At 53.8% G+C, this 18,474-nt stretch overlaps 1 protein-coding gene across 2 annotated transcripts in view; it reads left to right on the top strand.

Annotated features, from left to right (window-relative positions):
- Positions 1 to 191: 191 nt before the first annotated feature.
- DLG3 (discs large MAGUK scaffold protein 3) overlaps positions 192 to 18,474 on the top strand; it is a 76,048-nt gene continuing 57,765 nt past the window's right edge. For both annotated transcript variants that reach the window (XM_051792151.1, XM_051792140.1), the window contains exons 1-4: positions 192 to 285; positions 2,303 to 2,434; positions 10,274 to 10,422; positions 12,014 to 12,169. In XM_051792151.1, the coding sequence (XP_051648111.1) occupies positions 270 to 285; positions 2,303 to 2,434; positions 10,274 to 10,422; positions 12,014 to 12,169 (453 nt within the window). In that variant the 5' untranslated portion in view covers positions 192 to 269. The remainder of the gene's footprint in view (positions 286 to 2,302; positions 2,435 to 10,273; positions 10,423 to 12,013; positions 12,170 to 18,474) is intronic.

Genomic DNA, 18,474 nt, shown 5'->3' with positions numbered 1-18,474 from the left:
GGCCGGCGGGCCGGGCCCTCCGCGGCGGGCAGGGACGGGAGGCCGAGCCGGGCGGGGCTCCGGCCGAGCCGCCCCGCAGCCCGGCGGGCTCCGAGGCGGGGCAGAGCGGCGGGCGCGGGGCGCTCCCGCAGCCGGGGCGCTCCCGGGGGCGGTGCCGGCGGGCGGGGGGCGGCTCCCGGCCGGTCCCTGCGGGGCGGGGCGGGGCGGGCGGCGGCTCGGCCGCTCTCGGGCTGGCACCGAGCGGAGCGGCCGTCGGCCACGGCGGAGCGATGATCCGCCGGGAAGGTAAGGAGGGCACTGCCCGGCCCTGCCCTGCCCTGCCCGCCGTGCCGGGCACCGCGCCCCCCGCGCTCAACAAGTGTCCGCCCCGCCGGTGCCGCGCTGGGACCGCGCCCGGCGCTCCGCGCCCCTGCCGGGCAGCTCCCGCCCTCGCTCCCCGCTGCGGGCGGCCGTGCAAGCCAGGGGTTAAGAGCCGAGGACGGGGCGCCCTCGCTTCACGCCCTCCTCGGGCTGTGGACGTGTCCTCGTGGCTCGGAGCGGGTGGCCGTGGGATGCTGTGCTCGCACAGCCCTTGGGTGCTGTGGGGAGGAGGGCGGGCGTGGGGGTGTGAGTCCTGCGAGGAGGGGTTTTCTGTAAGTGGGACTTGGATGCACCTTGAGGCATGGTGAGATGGGCCCTGGACAACACGTGCTCTTTCTTGGGTGCTGTAAGAAGGGTCCTCCAGTCTCACCCCCATGCCAGGTGCACAAGCACTTCCCCAGAGCCAGTGCTCCCCTGCTCCAGCCGGCTGTCACCCAGTGCCAGTGGCCAGCAGCACAGAAGTCAGCGCAGGGTGCATGCTGCTCTTTCTGCACAGCCTGGACTGGGGTGGGAAGTTCACACCAGGTTCGCTGTCTTTGTGTCCTGGTGTGATGGCCCCAGTTCTTCATCTGTTTCTTTAGCTTTTGCAAATAAGGTCAGGAATGACCAGGCAAAGATGTCTCAGTCCTGCTCATGGGATGCTGGGCAGTGTTTGAAGCAGTCTTATCTTGCAGAAAAGGAAGCTCTTAGTGATAGCACAGGGCTAGGGTCCCCATAAAGCTTAGGGAAGTCCCTGCTTTTCATGGAGCCCAGCTCTGAGTCGGAGCTATTCATGCTTCCCCAGACTCCTTTCCTTGTTCTGCTCCCACTATGAGTCACTGTGGGCTGGGGACACAGGCAGGAGGACCCCCTTTCCCTTTCGGCCGAGGAGGAGCTGGGAGTCTGGGTGAGCTGGGATACCAGGTGGCACACACCCTAGCAGACACAGGCCCCCTTGTCTGATGACCTGAATTCTCTGCCAAGAGCCCTGTGATGAGCAGGGTCATCCTTTCTGCATGAGTTCCTGGCTTAAAAGATGAGTCTCCAGCAGTGGCGGGACAGCTTCTCTGCCTCCTCACACAGACGCTCTTTGTCTGCAGGCTGCCTGGGTGACAAAGGGAAATATCCACTGATAGGGCTGGGACAGTCTCAAGGTCCACAGGAGCTTCCCACCTGCCTGAGATGTGGGTCACATCTGAGGTTTGGGCTGCACTGGCAGCTCTGGCTGTCTGCCCAGAGAAGCATGGAGATGTCCAAACACAGAGATCACAGCTCCACTATTTCAGGTCCAGGGTTTTCATATAGCTATGTGAACCCAGTCTTTAACCAAAGCATTGCTTTGGGGCAGTCTCCAACTCCCCTCCTGGCCAGCATCTCCTTTGACCCCAACGCATCATGTTCCTTTCCCACTTGTCTCCTGCTGACCCACAGCTGCTTGCTGCGTTGAGCAATTCTTACGCTTCACCCTGTAGAAACCCAAGTTTCGCCACTCATGGAGCTGAGCTGTTTGCACTATGTGAATGGGCCTACACTCAGCGTCGCTGCAGCCATCTGGACCCATGTGGGAGACTGCAGCTCCTGCAGTAGTATTCATAGCCCTGTGCAACCAGGATGTGTCCAGCTCCTGAATGGCTTCTCTGCCTGGGAGGTGGCAGAGGTGTTCAGGCTGCCCAGTGCCACAGGGTTCAGAGGTGAACTAATCTGATTTTAGCCACTGATTTTCAGGGGTTTTGGTAGAACCACCTCCCCTGCAGCCCCTGCCCAGTTCTCCACTATGGGCCCTCTGCGCCTCTCAGCAGGGTTAGCTCATCCAGGTGTGAGTGAGGAGACCGCTTTTGTGGCTGTCTGATTCTTAAAAATCCAAGCTGGAAGGCAACTGGAGGCATTATTCAAGCCTGCACTTGAGCCTTCCCTTCACATTCTTCAGTGTTAATGCCTTGTTATTCCTGTGTCATCTCTGCAGACACTGAACGGGCAGTGGAAATTCTGACCAGATACCAAAGCACCCTGCGGTCCCCGGAGGAGCAGGAGCTAAAAGCCTCCATTGGAAAAGTCTCGCACATCTTCCAAAGTGAACTCTTCCAGGCTCTGCTGGGTAAGCTCCTGCCTCGCAGTCCCTGTGGCTTTGTGGTTAGCGGGGCCTCCCAGGGGCCTGATCCTGCACGGGTGCCTGGCACTGACCAGACAGGGCACATCCTGTGCAAACACATGGCACATCATTCCAGGGAGCTGGGCTGTCTTTTCCCTCCAGGACTTGGGCAGGAGATACCAGGGGTCCGGGCTGTGATCGCTGGGTGTTTGTGATGCAATTCCTCAGTTGGGTGATTAAAGACAAAGGGTAAAGCCTTCTTCATCTGGTCATCCCAGATCTATCCAGCACCTGCTAAAGGATCCTGCCATGCTGTGAGCACCCTCTGTGCAGTGCAGCCACCGCTGGGTTTCCAGTTCTGCTGCCATACAAAGACACTCCACCCCAGCCTCATCACAACCTGCTGCTTTCCACTCCTGCTGCCAAATTGAATGGAAATTAACTTTTTCTATCTTTAAGAGAGAATCCACATGTATCCAAGCTCCTTTGGGTTATTCTGGCCTTTTTTGCTCTTAGACCCACAAGCACTTGTGAGTAACACACTGTTCCAGCGGCTCCATTTCACACAAGAAATAGATTTAACAGCAAGGCTCATCTTGGGGCTGGACACCAGAAAATGTCATTTTTAGCACTGTATAAAGTTCTCCATGTGGATTTAGACAAATACAGCTAGAGTCTTGCTGGACTTTGCAGCTTCTCTGTGCAAGACACAGGGCTATCTTGCTGATAAGGGCATTTGAAAATGCCCTTTCTTTGCAAAGTGTTTTTTTAAGAAAAACAAAATTCAATGGGTTTGGACTCTGAAGCTGCTTGACTCCATTCCCTGCTAAATCAGACCAAATCTTGGCTGTGACGGTTGACTTAGAGCACTAATTTCAGAGTTAATCCCAGAGAACCATTTGCAGAAGCTGCAGTGTGTGGAGAGGGGCAGGAGCTCCCACTCAGCTCCTCTCCTTAAGTTCTATTCGCTGTGGGCCTCGGGAAACACATGCAGCCCTGGTGGTCTCTTTTCCTGGGTCTACTGAGAGAGAAGCTTGGTTTTCCTGGTGGGAAGGAAGGGAAAGCACCCCAAAGGCTCTGCACTCTTAGAGGGTCCCCAGGGTGCAGAGGTGCACATGTGGTGTGTGGCTCATTCTCAGTGCATTTTGACCCAAGGCTGTCACAACCCTGGTGCTCCCCCTCACCGCCTGTCTTGTCTCTTGGCAGCTCTCACCTTTTCTTCACACCTCTGCAGCCAGAGACTCACTTCTGTGCCTGCAGAGATGTGAGTTGCCAGCAGCTCCTCTGTGCTTCAGGTTTTCCACTGAAGATGAAATTGAGTGGTGTGTCTTGAGCTATTTTATTCTTTCCTTTCTTCTTTCTTGCTATTGGAGCATCACCTCGAGGCTTTCAGTCCCAGGGTGTCCTTTTGAAGGTCTTGTGCTGGAATCTCTGTGCCAGCAGAGACACGTGGCTAGGGAGGCCTTCCCAGGGCAGGTGGGCCCCCACAATGAAGGGACCAGTGTGCATCTCCTTTCTTGTCTCTTAATTTATACAACCCGTTCTCTAAATGGTCCCCAGCCCGTGGTTCACCCCAACCTGGAGGCTGTGATCGCCTCGGCAAACCTGACATGAACCCAACACCCCTGGCTGCTTTTGTGTGCTCTACCAGCCCTCCCTGGGGCTGTGTGAAGGCAGTGAAGCAGCTTTCCCAAGGCCCAGGGCTGTTGATATTAGAGCAGAAGTGTTGTGGAGAGAGTGTAGCTGCAGAGAACACGTCTGCACACGCGCCGAGCCGGCTGCAGCTGCACGCTGGCAGGCGGATGCTGCACAGAGCTCCCGGCTCCCTGCTCTCAGCCCTCTGTCTTGGTGCCCTGTCAGCGCTGGCACGGGCGAGTGTCGGGAGTGTCGCTTGATTGCTGGTGACCTTTTCAACTGGTTTAACAGGATATTAATTCCCCCGTGCCAGAGCGAGCTTTCTCTAGATGTGTTTACCTAAACTAGGAATTTGCATTAATTACTTCCGCCCCCTCCCCCCTGCTTCCCTTGGAGTAGGTTTGTGAATTCCTCTGTCCCAGCATGGACATTGTGTCTGGCTTCGTGCTTGCTGTGACCACACACAGCTGGCACGAACTGGATTGCCTCGTGTCCACGGTCCAGACCCGCTGGAGCACAGTGACAGCACTGGAAGGGTGATAGGACATTTCTGTTTTATTTGCTTTTCACCCCTCCTTTTCCCAGTGGGCTGCTATGTCTCTGACTGAAGTTTCTCCGAGTCACAGCGCTGGTTCAGTGTTTATCTGAGGGAGGAGGATTTGCAGAAGAGCCACAGATACACCTCTCAGTGCAGAGGCTCCCATCTCACTGCCCCACACCATACCAGATGCTTCTGGCTCTGGAGAGGCCTTAGCCTCCTCTTGCAGCCTTTCAGCAACAAGACCCTGCTTTTTTTCAACCCCTGGGGATGATGAATGTGTGAGTATGGTCTATCCCTGTCCTCAGGTCATCTGCTCCTGCAGGTAATGCTTTCCTAAGGCATGCATTGGCTGGCTGGAGTTTGAGCATCAAAATGCATTAGGCCATGGAAGAGCTACCAGAAGTGAAAAATATCACGGAGTTTGCCAAGTTGGTCCATATGAAAAATGCCAGGGATACGACTTTCCATATAATTTTTTTTCAAGAATAATCCGTTTTGGGGGCTCCAGAAATCCCAGTTTGTCCATCTCCAGGGGTGGATCTGCTGGGATATTCAGATAAAGTTTGTGTTGTGTCCAGGATGCATCTGTGTAGTGCTGGATGTGTCTGTTTCTGTGATCGAGCCCAGTGTTGCTCTGCACATGCACCGTGTTCTGCCAGAGCACAGGACAGCCCCTTAAATCCTTGTGACCACCTCCCTGTCCCTGGAGCTGCCCATGCCTGGGGCACACTGTCTCTGCCAGGACTGCTCCTGTCCCAGCGGGTGCCGCGGCTGGCTCGGCACGGCACAGCGATGCGGGAGCTGCTCTGCGCTGGAATGTGCCAAGCCCTGCTCCGCACAAAAGAAATTCCTTGGCTGCTCGGAGGGAAAACAGGCTGTGCTGGCTCCCTTCTCCTGGCCCCTCTCTCCCCGTGTCTGAGGCTGTGGAGCCAAGTGCGTGACTTGCAGGGAAACAGCCCAGCAAAAGGGCGATCGAGGAGCCTGGACGGGGGTGACGGTGGCCCTGCTTTCCCTTTGCTACTGGGAGCCCCTCAGGGAGACGCTCGGTCTTCTCTCCTGGAGAGGAGGATGGGTCTCACACACAAGAGCAGCTCCCTGACCTTTCCTTCCCAGAGCCGGGGCTGAAAGGGGCCGTTGTGCCCTTTGCAGCGGGAGAAGCTGGGTGGACAGGCAGGGTTTGTCTGCGTCTGGCCATCCCAGCTGCCAGCAGCCCAAGGGGCCGTGCTCCTCCCAAAAGCCCTCTGGGATTCAGCTCATCTCCTGTGCCTGAGCAGTGGCTGGTGCAGACCTCAGTGTGGCTCTGTCAGCCGCTTGGACCCACAACCCTCCCCTGCAGCTCCTTTTACCCCAGAAAAGGTTCCTCCCAGAGCTGTGGTGAAGGCAGGAGAGGCAGGCAGTGCTTCTCTGGCTGCAAACTCCAGCTGGGAGTTCAGCTTGCCAGCAGTGCTCCTGGGGATGGTGGTTGTGACTTCCCTGGGTGGCTGCAGGAGCCGGGGTGGAAAACTGGAGGAATCTGGAGGATTCCCATCGCTGAGGACTCCTCCTCTTTTAGGTTTGCCCATAGCAAGAATAGAAACTTGTAGCTTTCTTGAAAGATCTGCTGTGGCAGCCATGCATGTGAATCCTCCCTGTGGCAGTGGGGACATGGCTGAGGGTCTGGTGTGAGGCTGAGGTTTCAAGTCTGTGGTGATGCAGCTGGTGCCAGAGCACATACTGGGGAAGAAATGTCATTTTTTGGAAGTGCATGTGCTGGCACAAGGACGCTGCATTAGCCCTCAGATGCTGGTGCTATAGAAATATTTAATGGCATTTATTTGATGAATTAACCCCAGGAGGAAATTGCTGGAAAAATTCTAATGTCTGTAAATCTTGAGTTACTTCTCCTTGTTAGATCCAGAATGGATTTACACTGTCATCACACAGAAACTGGGCTGTAAGGCAGAACATGCAGCATCATCTTTTGCTACCACAATATCCTCTTATGGAGGCTTTTCAGGTAGTGCTGCTCTTAAAGAGCACAGGTGAGGCAGATTTGTGTGCAATTTGTGGTGCTCATAAGAAATTAGGGAAACTGGCATATATTTAAATTATCTTTAATGCCACATGCATGTCTTCTAAAATGCACTTCTGTCATGGCCACATCCTTTGCTGCCTGAACCCTGCCCACCAATCCTGAAACTCCTCTAATCCCTGGTGCCAGCAACAATTCCCTCTTCTGGCAAGCACCTAAACCGGGCTGAGGGTTTTGGAGGTGGAGAGTGGCTGCTTCAGGGGACAAGTTTTCTGCTCTGCAGGCACCTTGCCAGCTTGGCTGCCCCAGGCTGTGTTCCTGCAGCAGATGGGTGACAAACAGGGATGCCAGCAGCACTGCACCCCCACAGTGGGGCTGTTCAAACCCTGTTTTCATTCTTGCAGAGTTTTGTGTGTTCCAAATGCAATCCATGCAGCCAGGAGCCGCTGCTATCCTGTTATGCAATTATTATTTTTATAACCAGAGGGAGAGATGTTTTAGCACAAAAACAAAGTCCAGTTTGTCTGGCTGTGCAGTGACCGCTTGCTGTGACCTCATGTCTGATTTGGGAAGGCTTCAGGGGCTGCCAGCAGCGTGTTCTGCAGCAGGGGGGTTGTGGAGGGGTACCCCAGGTGCAGTGGGTAGATCTGGGGACTCCCACTGCTCCCATCATTGCCAGCTGCCCCATGTCTCCCAGGGCACAGGACAGCAGAGCCTGGCTGGGCTCCCCGTGGGCACCCAGCTGGTCTGCCAGCCGAGATTTATAGCAGCTTCTTCCCTGAAGCTGGGAGGTCACCAGACCAGGCAGCCCCAGGGAGGTGGAAGATGGGGGTTGATGCTGCTCTCATCCCATCTGCAACATGGATGTGCTGCTGTGGTGATTGGGCATGTGGTTAAGCACAGGGAGAAAGGATGGGCACTTGCATCTGGGAGTGCAGCCCTGCTTTGTGAAAGCATCCCTGGTGTTGTGGGCAGAGTGGGAGCTTCAGACAAAGTTTATTGGAGAAGCCCTCCTTTTGAGTCATGAGGAGCTGAAAGGAACCCCTTGCTTTCTAAACTCTCCAGAGAGGAGCCTGGGTGCAGCTGGATCCAGTCTTAGCCCCAGACTTTGTCACTGTTTTATGTCTAAAGGATTATAGAGGTGTAATTGAACCTTTATACAACTTTGTCCCGCAGGATTAAGGATGGCCTAATACATTTATATAAATATATTAAATTATTTATTTATGTTGATTAGCGATGATTAGAAAAAGAAGGGCTTAATCAGAATTTATTTACTACACAGTATGAATAGCTATAACTACTAGTGTAGTGCACTGCTTTTGAAGCAATATTAGAGCAATTCTATTAAAGCTAGGTAAAAAGTTATTAAGTAGAGATTGATGTTACTCACCCATACCAATGCCTGTGGGTAAATCTCTTTCACTCGGCCTCAAGGAGTAACCTTGAGGGGTGTCCCCACTCAAGGGAAGGATCTTCACAGACCTTAGGTATGATAGAAGTCCTCACTGTGCAAAAATATGACTGGCCTTTTATAGTATAAAGTGATTGACTGTCAGTCATTTGCATTTTTCAGATTATGTGTTATGAGGTTTAATCAGCAAAACATGCTTTGTGCTGGAAAAGGTGTGAGCAGCTCTTTTAGTTTCTTCTTCTCGCCACTCCTGACTCTCACTTCCACATCAGAGCCTGCACATTTTTGCTGCTCCCAGATTCAGTCAGGGAGCACTTGTCTTGCATGTCCTTCTGGTGGGGTTTGAGAGTTTGACCAAGCTGGTCTCAGCGTTCCTCAGCACTCAGAACAGCAGACCCTCCTCACTCGATCTTATCATTGGTCAGCAGACCCTCCTTGCTCAGGCCTTCACTGATAAATTGTAAGACAAATTTTGAGCTGCCGTATCCACACTTAGGCAGAGCATCCTGCTACACCTGGGAAGTAGCTTCAGTCAGTGGTCAGCATATCCCTGCTCACGCTGCCAAATGCTCACCAGATTTCCTTTGGAAATCTGTATAACGTGGGCATTTAATACCCCGTGGTGCTTTGGTGTGGCACAGCTGCAGGTGAAAAATCACAGACTGAAGGGCTGGTGCAGCCACTTCACCCTTGGGCTCCCAGGGAGTGCCATGGGAATGGCCACGTCCCCCTCAAGCTGGGCCCCACTGCTTGCCCTTCGGGTCACTCGCAGAAGAGGAGCTCTCCGGCTTCCTCCACAGCAGACGCAGGTACAGAAAATGAACTCAGGTTCCTGCTGTGGCTTTTCCTGCTCTGAGTGCTTATTTATGCTGCCGTGACTTTTTGGCCCTGCTGACTCTGCCAGGCTTCCTGTTTCCCAGGTGCTTGAAGGGATTTATTACTTTTTTATGGCTTTTGCAAGGCATTTACCAAACTCTTTTGGCCGACCTTTTGGAGCTTTACCTCTAACCTGGCAGCATTTACCATCCTTTCTGGTTTTCTCATTTAAATGCAGCTTCAGCTGTTTAGATTAATGTCTTCTCACTTTCAATAGTGTCCCTTCCCCTGAGGTCGAACCTTGCTTTCCTCCCTTTTGCCTTTACAATATCCTTCAGCCAGGCACTGCACGTCTGCTCTGATGTCCCAGTGAGTCTCTCTGAATAGGCTCAGAGCCTCCCACAAATTTTTGTTACCCCTTTCAGTTTCTTCATATAAAAGTTTCTCACTTTTGATATAGTTCCCCTCCTGAAATTAAACACTTCTGCAATGGACATATTGGCTTTTGTTGCTCCCATGGAGGTGCTGGCCCTGGAAATGAACTGGGGGCTGCCTGAGAGTGCAGCAGTGGGGGTTTCCTTAGGGAGGAGCAAAGCCCACTGCATCCCTGCTGCTCCCTGGAATCCTCTGTGTGTGACCAGGAGAGGGTAAAATCCTCCTGGAGGGGGTCTGGGCTCCCACAGCCCCTCTGGAGCCACTATGGTTTACAGCAGCAATCTCAGGTCCTTGGAGCCCAGAATGAGGATACCTGACATCTGCTTGTGGCAGTGCACAGGTAAATCATGCCAGGAGGGAAGACAGAATTTATCAGGGAAGGAGCTGGAGATAACACAGATGTAGTCATCAGCTCTTTAGAGCTGGTACACTGTGAGCCTGCCCTCCTAGTGCCCTGTGCCCTCTGCATGTACTCCTGGGAAAGGAGCCCTTCCACAAGCCAGGACTGCTGGGGAACAGTGATGGGGAAGGAAATGCCCATCTGTGTCAGGGCAGAGAGGCAGGCAGGGGCTGGCTGGTGCAGGAGGGTTTTTGGAGCAAAAGGGTCATGGCACCAATCCTGGGGCTGGCACAGCCTGGCGAGCAGGATGGGGTGAGTTTCGGATTGATGTTGCTGAGCATGGTTTGCTCTTAGACCCTGTGGTCTGCACAGTCATTGCTCCTTGGATATGCCTGTGCCTTCCAGAGCCATGGGGCACTGCCCTCTGAGCCAGGCACCCCTCTACACCTCTTGCCTTCAGAAGGGGTGTGGTGGGCAATGCAGCAAGTGCGGGGAGCCAGCAGAGCCCTCTCCCAGGGTGCCAGCCTCTCAGAGGGCTCAGACCTATGATGCTCTGGAGGCAGAGTGGGAGGGCATGGGTGCTGCACCACACACAGGAGCTGGCCTCAGGCTGCCTCCCAGGTCCTGTGGATGTTTCTCGTGCTGTTTTGCAGATATCCATGAATTCTATGATTTCACACTGCGCTCTGCACCCCTGCAATCTCCGAGCCTGGATGCACATCATGGCACAGCCAGGCAGCAGCATGGGGCCAGCGAGCCCAGCTCTGCAGTGACCCCCAGAGAGCCCCAAAACCTGCCTGAGGTAAGAGCCAAACTCGTAATGTTGCGAGGTCAGACTCTGCACACTCCTGCACTGAGAGGGAGGCAAGGAGCACAGGAGGCTGCTGGCCACCACAGCCTGCCCAGCTCTCATCCAGGCTGTTTCCACACCTTCTCTGTCATAGCTTGTCTCATTAATGAGGCAACTTCTCTGGTTCACAAGTGTTAATTGAATTATTCCTAACGTGAACAGCTGCAGTTCCAGCTCTGGTTCCTGCTCTGCTGTTGCAGCTGGATTAGTTGCTCCTGTCTGACACTGTCTCCCGTGGAGGCATTTCAGCTCTCTGATCCAGCCACCTCGCAGGCTGCTTTTGATAAGTGAAGTAGGTTGAGTCCTTTAAGATTCCCTTTTCAGGATTTTTTCCCAGCTCTCAGATAACTTCTGTCTCTCTTATTTGCATTCCCTTTAATTTTCAACAGCCTTTTAAAGGCTGTTCTGGTTAGAGGCTTTTGAAAGATAGAGCACCAGGTGGGGAGGCAGGAATTGAGCAGTAGGGTCTCACTTATCTCAAAGACACCAAGGTAAATAAAATTGCCTCGTGTCTTTGCAGGCCGTCTTCCCATCCCCCTCTCACTGCCTCGTGCCCTGCCAAGGGATGCTGTGGGATCCCCCTGATCTGGAGATACAGGAACGTTTCTGCAGAAATGCAAAAATTCAGGGAAATAATCCTATCGGATAAACACCATTTTCTGCCTCACAGACTGAACTGGCTTTCCATCATACACCTGGGGGGACACCAAATTTGAGTGTCTCACAAGGAAGATGGAACTGAATGATATTATCTAAGAAAGAACACTTGAAAGGAGTTTGGGGATCAAGAACAAGGGCAACAAAAGTGCCCACAGTCAGTGCAAGATATATCTGTGTCCTTCTGACTCAGGAACCATTTTAGTCCCATTTTTTCTTGATTCCCCTCACACTGCCAGTCCCTCTAGTTAAAGGCAAACCTGCAAATCTAGTATGTGTTTATGGATGAATTTTTAGTGATGTTATACCATAGGCAGTGGAATCCTGCTTTGGTTTTTTGGGTGTCCTGTAGCCTTGATCCATCCACCTGTGGTGGCAACAGCCACCAGTGCCTGCAGCCAGGCCAGTCTATGAGTCCCCAAGGAAATGTGACAACAAAAAATTCTGAAAATCAATAAAGAATTTTAAAAATCAATTACGTGGAAACAGGCAGGGAAGCAGCCATGGGCCCAGCACAGCTGGTGTGAGGGGTGCCCCTGCTCCCCTCACCGTGCCCTGTCTGCAGTGGGGAGGAGCAAAGCAGCCAGTCTTGGGGCTTCCTGCACTGAACACAGCCCAAGCCATTGACACCATTAAATCCCTCCTCCTTTCTCCGAAAAATGTGTTTGAGGCATCTTGTGTTGCTGAAATGTGAAGTGGGACAGCCAGAAAGAAAGCCTGCAGTGACCCCACTGCCCCTGGGGCCAGGGCCAGGCAGGCTGACACCAGCGGTGGGATGCTCACTGTGAGCCCCTTGCATGGGGGAAAGCTCCTTTTGGCCCTTCCAGAAGGGGGCCTGAAGGCAGCCGGCCTGCCCTACCCGCAGGTACCCCCTGTTTCATTTCAGGATTCCTCCTGGGACCGTGAGCGGAGGCTTCCCACGGGGACCGGGGACAGCACACCGGGGACACCGCCACGGCTGGTGAGGGTGACAGCACGGAGGACAGAGGCACCAGCCAGTGTCTGCAGCCTGGTCCTCAGCTCTCACAGCACCCTGCCCCAGGTGAGCCTCCGTGGGCCCCACGCCACATCCCACCCTGCCAGCGGCTGGCACTGAGGGACAGCCCCGGGGCCGTGTGCTCGGAGCGCTGCAGGGATGGTGCTGTGCAGGCGCTTCCCTCCCCTGGGGCTGGCAGTGTTTCCTCATGGCCGTTCGGGTGATGCTCACACTAAAAAGATCGAGCAGTCACCTGTGCCAGGGGCTGGACGACCCCGACATCACCCCCTTGCGTTGTTATTTACCACGGCCCAGTGTCAGCCCTCAGGGCTCAGAGGGCAGGTGGGTATGGCGCAGGAATAAAGAGGCTGCGTGGAGCTGGAAATCCTCCCAGCCCTGTCCCTCTCCCCCCGGTGCTGGCACGCTCCCACGTTGCAGATTTCCGTATTTTTTCTTTCTCTGAGCTCTTAAATGGCAGGTCCGTTCCTCAGCTTACCGGGAGCTTTTCTCTGCTGTCTTGTTTACTTGGAAACACCATTTATTTGGATGTGCATCGTAAATCTCAGCTCCCTCCTGGTGCGAGTGCATCGTTTGGGCTACGCATTTGAGGGGAGTTTTAGGGATGAGTGAAGGGCAAAATGCGCTTCTGGGAGGGATGAAGTGGCCAGGATGAATGGAGCTCACCACAGATTTAAAATTATATGAAAATGTTGTTTTCCTTGGCGTAGTCTGAAATAATGTTTGTTTGCTAAGTCTAAGTCTTCTTCCAAAGTATTTTAAATACAAAAATTGCACTGCCTCTTTTCTGTCCTTTTTTTAAATGTTTTCCTTCTTATTCTGGACTGCAATAAAATGGGTAACACCCCATTTTTTTTCCCTTACTGTTTAATTTCTCCTTTTCCTCTTGCTTCTCTCTACATTTTCCAGCATTCACCACATCTTTACCAGTTTTGGAAGGGTGGGACAGTGGTTTTCTGAACATGACAGGCAGATGAGCTTGGCTGCTTGTTTCCATTTGCCAGTGGGTGGGAACCACCACCACAGGGGAGTCACAGGGCAAAACCCATGAGGAGTGAGAGCCTGAGCAGTTGGAAACACTCGTATTTTAAGAGATTTTCTTCCTAATTGTCCCAGGCCGTGGAGCGTTCTCGCATCTAGCCCCAAATATTTGGCTGAGTTGCAATGTCTCCTTTAGCAGCAGACATCTCTAGGTTTAATTTTAAGGCTTTGTGCAATGGGGAATCTGCTCTGTCCCTGGCCTGGCTGGCCTGATGGTTATTTATCCTTCACATTAAAAATCTGTACTTTACTGTTAGCCTGGATTTCTCTTGCCTTAGCTCCCAGCACCAGGAAATTTTGCTGCCTTTGTTTGCTAGGATAAAGGACCTTGGCAATCAGAAATGTTCCCAACATGTAGGTATTTATAGATGCGTCTAAGTTCCCTCTTAACTTTCCCTTAGATAAACTAAACAGATTGGCTTCTTCACTCGCTCACTGTGAGGCAGGTTGTTCCAGACCTGAAATAATTCCTGTCATTCTTTTCTGGAGTTGTTTTTATTTTCAGCCTCCCTCTTTCCCAGCCTGCGTCGATACGGGGCCGGTCCTCGGTGCCAGGCACTGGCGCTTTTGGGGTCACCCATCTGCAGGAACTGCAGCTGCCAGCCCCGAGCAGGAGGTTACTGCCCTGAGAGGGAGGAAGCAGAGGAGACCTGGGTGGGCTCCATGGGGCTCTGGGAGGACTGTGCTCTGGCAGGGCTCTCATCTGCAGCCTTTTTTATCCCAGAGGATGGTCACTACTCTGCAGGCAGAGTAGGGACCTGGAGGTGAAAAGCTGTCAGGATGGTAGTGTTCAGTGCCAGGCTTAGCCATGCCTGTAGTCCTGCCTGAAACTCGGCTTTCTGTGGAGACTCAGAAGCTTTCCTGAAAACTGGAACTAAGCAGTACGGGAGAGCTGCAGGCGTGAGCACTGCTCCTCTGCAGCAACCCCTGGGCTGCAGTATGGAGTCCTTTAACACGGTGGTGAGTCTTTCCTCAAGATGTCATCTTCATTGCTGAACACAGGCCTTGCCCTGGTGAAGGGGGAGCATTTCCAGCCGTCCCCCATGCCAGCAGGCTGGACCATGCCACGGGTGCAGCCGTGCCTGGGGTCAGGCTGTGCTGATCCACCGCAGCACAGGCCCTGTTTCTCACCCCTCACTCTTACACAAAGGCACTGAGGACACCTCAGCTCCTGCCAGCATCACCTCTCATGTCAGTTCTCAACAGCCCCAGCATGCAGGACAGCATCAGGGCTGGATAACACCTACACACCCAGTGCCTGTCAAGCTCCATGGGGACTTGTTGCTCTCCAGCCTTCGGTGCTTGCTTTTTGCCACTGGCATTTCCAAAGTGGGTTTCAGAAAAACACCTGAGATAAGGCAAATGGCACTTGGAAGAACCAGAGAAGCTTTGATAATAGGCAATATTTAATGCTAGAGCAGGGGACACCAGCTGCAGGGCACAGCAGCTGCCTCCCTGGTGCTATCAGCCCAGGAACAAGAGCTCTAGTGGACACCCTGCCACTGATAAAAGGCAAGATGATGAACTGGCTTGTCCTGCCTGAAGTAAGTGCAATGCTCTTATTGCATCCATTGATGTAAATAAGTTTTATGCTGTCCTAGCTTTTTCCTCTCCCCTGCCCTCAGGTCTCCCCTGCAGTGTTAGCAGAGCAAAAGCCACCTAAACCTGCTTTAGCCAGGAAGATGCACGACAAATAAATTGCCTCTCTGCACAAATGCTTCCAGGAACAGGAAATTTCTGCCTGCTGGCGAGGATATGGGTGTGCTCTGAGTAGCCCTGCAGTGTGCAAATGGCTGCTACAGAGGAAGCAGTGCCGGTAAATACAGCAACAACATGTGCTTCCTGTCGAGGCTTAGTGGGCTGAAACCATCCCTCCAAGGGCAAGTGGATGTTCAGCCCTCAACAGGGCAGGAGCAAAGGGACTTTGCCAGCTAAAATGCCCTGTTGAGGCACACAGAGGCACAATCCTGCCTGAGCTCTGGGGCTTGTGGGGTTTTATTTGCTGAATCCTTCACTTCAACCTTTCCCCGAGCCCTGTGGTTGCCTTAGCAGGGCTGCTCGAGGCTTATGTGTGTCTGCAGCGGGAAGACTCGGGAGGATGCTCCTGGGGCCGATGCCACTCGCTTGTGCTCACAGGCTGGCAAAGCTGCAGCTCTCGGAGAGAGCAGAGCAGCCAGCAGAGAGCAGCCAGCTCTCTGTGCAGAGAGCAGCCAGCTGGAAAGATAAATGAAAGGGGAACAATGCCGCTGATGAGTAGAGCTGTGCGCCTGCGAGGAAGCGCCGCTCTTCTTCCCTGCCACCCTCTCCTGCTTCCCAGCACGGCTCTGCAGCCACTCTGACTTCATCCCTGTCATCGCGCCAGTGCGGTGCCGCCCCTCCCGCCTTCTCCTGCCCGTGCATCCCCTCCCACCTGCCGAAGGGTTTGTCGCTTTGCTGGCCGACACCAACGCCAGAGCTCTGTCCTTGCTCAGCCCTACAGCTGACACTGAGCAACAGCAGGTCAATGTGATGGAGAGTACGAGCGAGACTCCTTCAGAGGACAGACACTGCGTGTGTGCTCTGAGATCACTGGTGAACAGGAAACCTTGCTGGCAGGGGCCGCTGCTGCTCCCACAGGCTGTGGGTGTGTGGGGATGCTGTGAGCATGAGACGTGCACTCTGTGCTTTGGCCCTGCTGGGCCGAGGCCAAAAATGTCCCACTCCACTCCCGGTGTCCCAAGGAGGACGCACCCCTGGAAGAAATGCCCTGGGCAGTGTGTTAGGAGCCCTCCCTGCTGCACGTGCTGCTGAAGAAGAGGCATCAGTCTGCCCTATAACCCACAGCTCAAGAGCTGAACAGGTCCGTGGAGCTCCCTGGGGAATGTGGCAGAGAAAGGCAAGCTGTGCCGCCGGCGTGGCGACCGGCTGTCTGCTTCCGCCGTCCTTCTCTCGAGTGCTTTTTCCTCTTCCCGGTATGCCTTTGGCCGAAGAGAAGGGCGTTTCCATGCTCTGCACCTTTGCCTGGCAGGAGCAGCGGGTCAGGATGAGCCCAGCGTGTGGCAGATGCTGCAGCTGCAGAGACGCCTGAGCTGTGAGCTCCCCACTCCCCTGCCTCGGCTGCAGCCCCACCACTCTCCGTTTTCTTTGCAAGGTGTGTGAAAGGGGGAGCACCAAGGAGCTGTTTGTTATTGCATGGAGCATCAGGGAAATTAAGCAGATCCCTGTTGTGGTGAATGTCTGACACTGAATGCAGCCCCACTAAGAAGCCCCCCATCAAGTTACTTGGTTGCACTTGCCCTGCTGTCCTCACCACCCCATGTCCTCTCTGTGGGCTGACTGGGCAGGTAGCTGAAGCCATTGCTGCAGGTCAGACTGACCACTGCTTTGTCTCAACCTGAGCCCAGCAGCGTCAGCCCTGCAGCCCCACAATCCTGGGAAGTGGCTAATGCTCAAGCAATGGGAACACAGAAGTAACCAGCTCCCGGGGAAACTCCCCCCTCCCCGTTGCATCCCCATGCAAGTCTGAGAGCATGTTTATTTTAGGAGAAGCAGAGAAGAAAAGCAGCAACCCACAGCTCACAGGCCCCGGCTGCTGCCCCAGAGTCACTTGAGCCACTTTGTGCCTGGAGGTCGCCCCAGGGCATTCAGATGCTCTCCAGCAATTTTGTGTTTTGACATTGTAGACATAGGCTCCAAAGTGCTGAACCCAAGAGGGTGTCTGTCTGCAGTAACACACACAGATTGAACACACATCAGCCCTGCACAGCACGAGCACCCAGCTGGGCAGCTGGCTGCCTGTGTCCCACTGATGCTGCTGCTCAAAGGGGGGTCAGCAAGGGCTGTGTCAGTAAGAGCTGTCACTTTGGTGGACATTTTGGGGTTGAACGGCCTCAGCTTTACTAGAGGCTCTTGCTATTCCTGCTGCAGAGATGAACATGCTTAGACTTCAGTTCTCCCACTTCAATATACAGCTTCAGCAAAGGATGAAGAAGTCAGTAGAGCCACCAGGCTGTCAAACCAAAATCTCATGCATGGCCACCTATTGCTACTCTACTTGAGGGCTTTTTGTCTAAAACCAGCAGCAAAAGGAAGATCCTTGGCAGACACAAAGGTGTTTCTGGCTGCATAGGAAAGCCTTGCTGGACATGGGACTGTTGGTCTCTCCATTCATCAAAGTCATTGTCCCTGTTCTGAAGTTATTTTGATGGTGTGAGTGCATGCAGCACTCCCCATGCAGTGGCAGAAAGGGAACAGTGAGGAAGAGGCTCTGGGAAGCCACAGACAGCCATGCTCCAGTCATCCAGACAAACTGGAGTCCATTCATCCTCTCTCCAGATTAATGCTTCAGCTCTGTTTGCCTTCGTCTCCTGTCTGTGCCTGCCCATCCGCAGGGGAGCACAGCTGAGGAGCAACTTCCATGCCGAGGTTCACACTGATGGGTTTCATGCGTAACTCTGAAAACAAGAACCAAGACCATTCACAGGCATCTCCAGCAGGATGGGCTCTGACCAGGGCCCAGCCCCATCAGTGCCTTGGCCAGGAGCTCCATGAGCCACTGCACTGTCCCTGCTGGGTCTCTGTCTGCTTTGCTTACCGAGTTTCCAAGATGAGCCTGTGCAGGGTCTGCACAGCACCTTGCAGGTTCCTCCTTTCCTGCTTTGCCTTGTCAGGTGACTGACCATATTCCTGCAGCAACCAAAGTGAAGCCCTGGAGACTGTCCTGTAGCACAAACCCACCAAGGGCTCCCGAGTGTGGAGCCTCCATACCCACAGCCTGGGATGTGCCACCCTGTCCTCTACCCATCCACACTCCACTCCCCCTCTTAGCCACCCCAGCACCTCAGAAGGGTGGGGACAGTTCACCCGGGGTGCATTTCTGCAAAGCAAACAGGCTCTCCTCGCCATTTTTTAAAGAAACAAACCAAGCTTGAAGGCAGAGCCTGGCAGGCCAGCTGCTTTCTATCTGGAGTGCTGGAGCTGGGGGAATGTCACTGCATCTTAATGGCATGAGGCTGGACAGAGATCAGGATTCTGGTGGCAGAGGCAGTACCAGCACTGTTATAAATAGAGCAGCCACGATAACTGCTCATGAAGGTTTATAGTCTTTAGGATTTGGAGGATCAGTATCAAGCTACGCTGAGAGATGCATTATCCTCGGCATTGGTAGGAGCTGGGGGAAGTGCAGGGGGAGGACAGTAACTGAGTGTGGGTTTGGAAATCATCCCTCTTGTGAATCCAAGGGTGAGTCCTTGGGAAGGTGCTCTCTGCTGTGTGCTGGCTCCTCTGGCTTTGCCCTGCCTGCTCTGGGGGTTCAGGCTGTGCATGGCTGCATC

The sequence above is a fragment of the Manacus candei genome, unplaced genomic scaffold (genome assembly GCF_025592945.1).
Source record: "Manacus candei isolate 608988 ecotype Guabito, Panama unplaced genomic scaffold, ASM2559294v1 h1tg000003l, whole genome shotgun sequence".
Classification (NCBI taxonomy): Eukaryota; Metazoa; Chordata; class Aves; order Passeriformes; family Pipridae; genus Manacus; species Manacus candei.
Note: the sequence above shows the minus strand (reverse complement) of the source record. Positions and strands in the feature narration are given on the sequence as shown.